Genomic DNA, 1686 nt, shown 5'->3' on the forward strand with positions numbered 1-1686 from the left:
TTCTTTCCCTAGAGATAAGATCAGAGCTATCAAGGGCTATAAGAAAACTATCATGGACAAAATTATCAGGGGAATTTAAGAAAACGTACTATTATTTTACTAACATTCCCAAAGTCAGAATGTAATGACACAGATGCAATATTAAGTTGCCTCATACCATTTAAAATTGGGATTCATTGGGACTAATCTCATGAGAGTGGTATACTCATTTGTCTGTGAATTTTAAGATGATATAATATGAAGACAGTACATACTAAATTTAATAGAAAATAAACTAAAAATTAAACCAGGTAATTGGCTTTTTTTTTTTTTAAAGATTGGCACCTGAACTAACATCTGTTGTCAATCTTCTTTTTTTTTGCTTCTTCTCCCTGAAGCCCCCAGGACGTAGTTGTATATTCTAGTTGCAGGTCCTTCTGGCTCTGCTTTGTGGGACACTGCCTCAGCATGGCTTGATGAGCTGTGCCATGTGTGAACCCAGGATCTGAACCAGCAAAACCCTGGGCCGCTGAAGCGGAGACTGCAAACTGAGCCACTTGGCAATAGGGCTGGCCCCTAAATTGGCTTTTTCAACATGACAAATTTAGTTAACAACTGAATGAAATAATTTCTTTAATTTATTTATACAGGGTAATGCATTCACTTGGACTCAACTTCTGCATCACTGCCTGTTTCTTCACTGCTAAGGATTTCAATACACCATCTCAGAAAAAAAAATGAGACTATATTGAGTGGGTTTTGTTTTAAAAAATATTGCATTTAGAACCTATAAATGAAAACTGAAATGCCAGGGTTCCCATCAGACATAGATTTATGCATGATCCAGGTGAAGAATATGACTGAAGTTACCACGTTTATATTGACGGGCTTCACAGGTGATTTTGATGTGCAAGTCTTCCTGTTTTTGCTATTTCTAGCAATCTATCTTTTCACTCTCATAGGAAATCTGGGATTGATTATATTGGTCATTAGGGATTCCCAGCTGCACAACCATATGTACTATTTTCTGAGTGTGTTATCATTCTTGGATGCCTGCTATTCTTCAGTTGTCACCCCAAAAATGTTGATCAATTTCCTGTCAGAGAACAAAACTATTTCGTTCCTTGAATGTGCAGCACAGATGTTTTTTGATGTTACTTTTGGGACCACTGAATGTTTTCTCTTGGCTGCAATGGCATATGATCGCTATGTAGCAATCTACAACCCTCTGTTGTATTCAGTTAGCATGTCACCCAGAGTCTACGTGCCACTCATCATTGCTTCCTATCTTTGTGGCATTTTGAATGCTTCAGTGCACACAGGGGCCACATTTAGCCTAACTTACTGTGCATCCAATGAAATTAGATATTTCTTTTGTGACATCCCTCCAGTCCTCGCTATTTCCTGTTCTGACACTCACACAAACCAGCTTCTAGTCTCCTACTTTACGAGCATTATTGAGATGGTCACTATCATGATTGTCCTGGTTTCCTATGGTTTCATTCTCTTGGCCATTCTGAGGATGCATTCTACTGAAGGGAGACGAAAAATCTTTTCTACATGTGGCTCTCACTTAATTGGAGTGTCCATTTACTATGGAACAGTCTTCTGCATATATGTGAGAACAAGTTCCAGTTACTCTTTGGACCAGGACATGATAGTGTCTGTGTTTTACACCATTGCCATTCCCATGCTGAATCCCATCAT

General features: G+C 38.6%; 1 protein-coding gene across 1 annotated transcript; it reads left to right on the forward strand.

Annotated features, from left to right (window-relative positions):
- Window positions 1-784: 784 nt before the first annotated feature.
- On the forward strand, window positions 785-1684 carry LOC124244572 (olfactory receptor 5T1-like; the record flags this gene model as incomplete). The annotated part of the gene is made up of 1 exon (XM_046671187.1): window positions 785-1684. A coding segment is annotated over exon 1 (900 nt), but the record flags the coding sequence as incomplete, so codon positions are not given.
- Between the last annotated feature and the right edge of the window lie 2 nt (window positions 1685-1686).

Source organism: Equus quagga, chromosome 9, assembly GCF_021613505.1.
Source record: "Equus quagga isolate Etosha38 chromosome 9, UCLA_HA_Equagga_1.0, whole genome shotgun sequence".
Taxonomy (NCBI): Eukaryota; Metazoa; Chordata; class Mammalia; order Perissodactyla; family Equidae; genus Equus; species Equus quagga.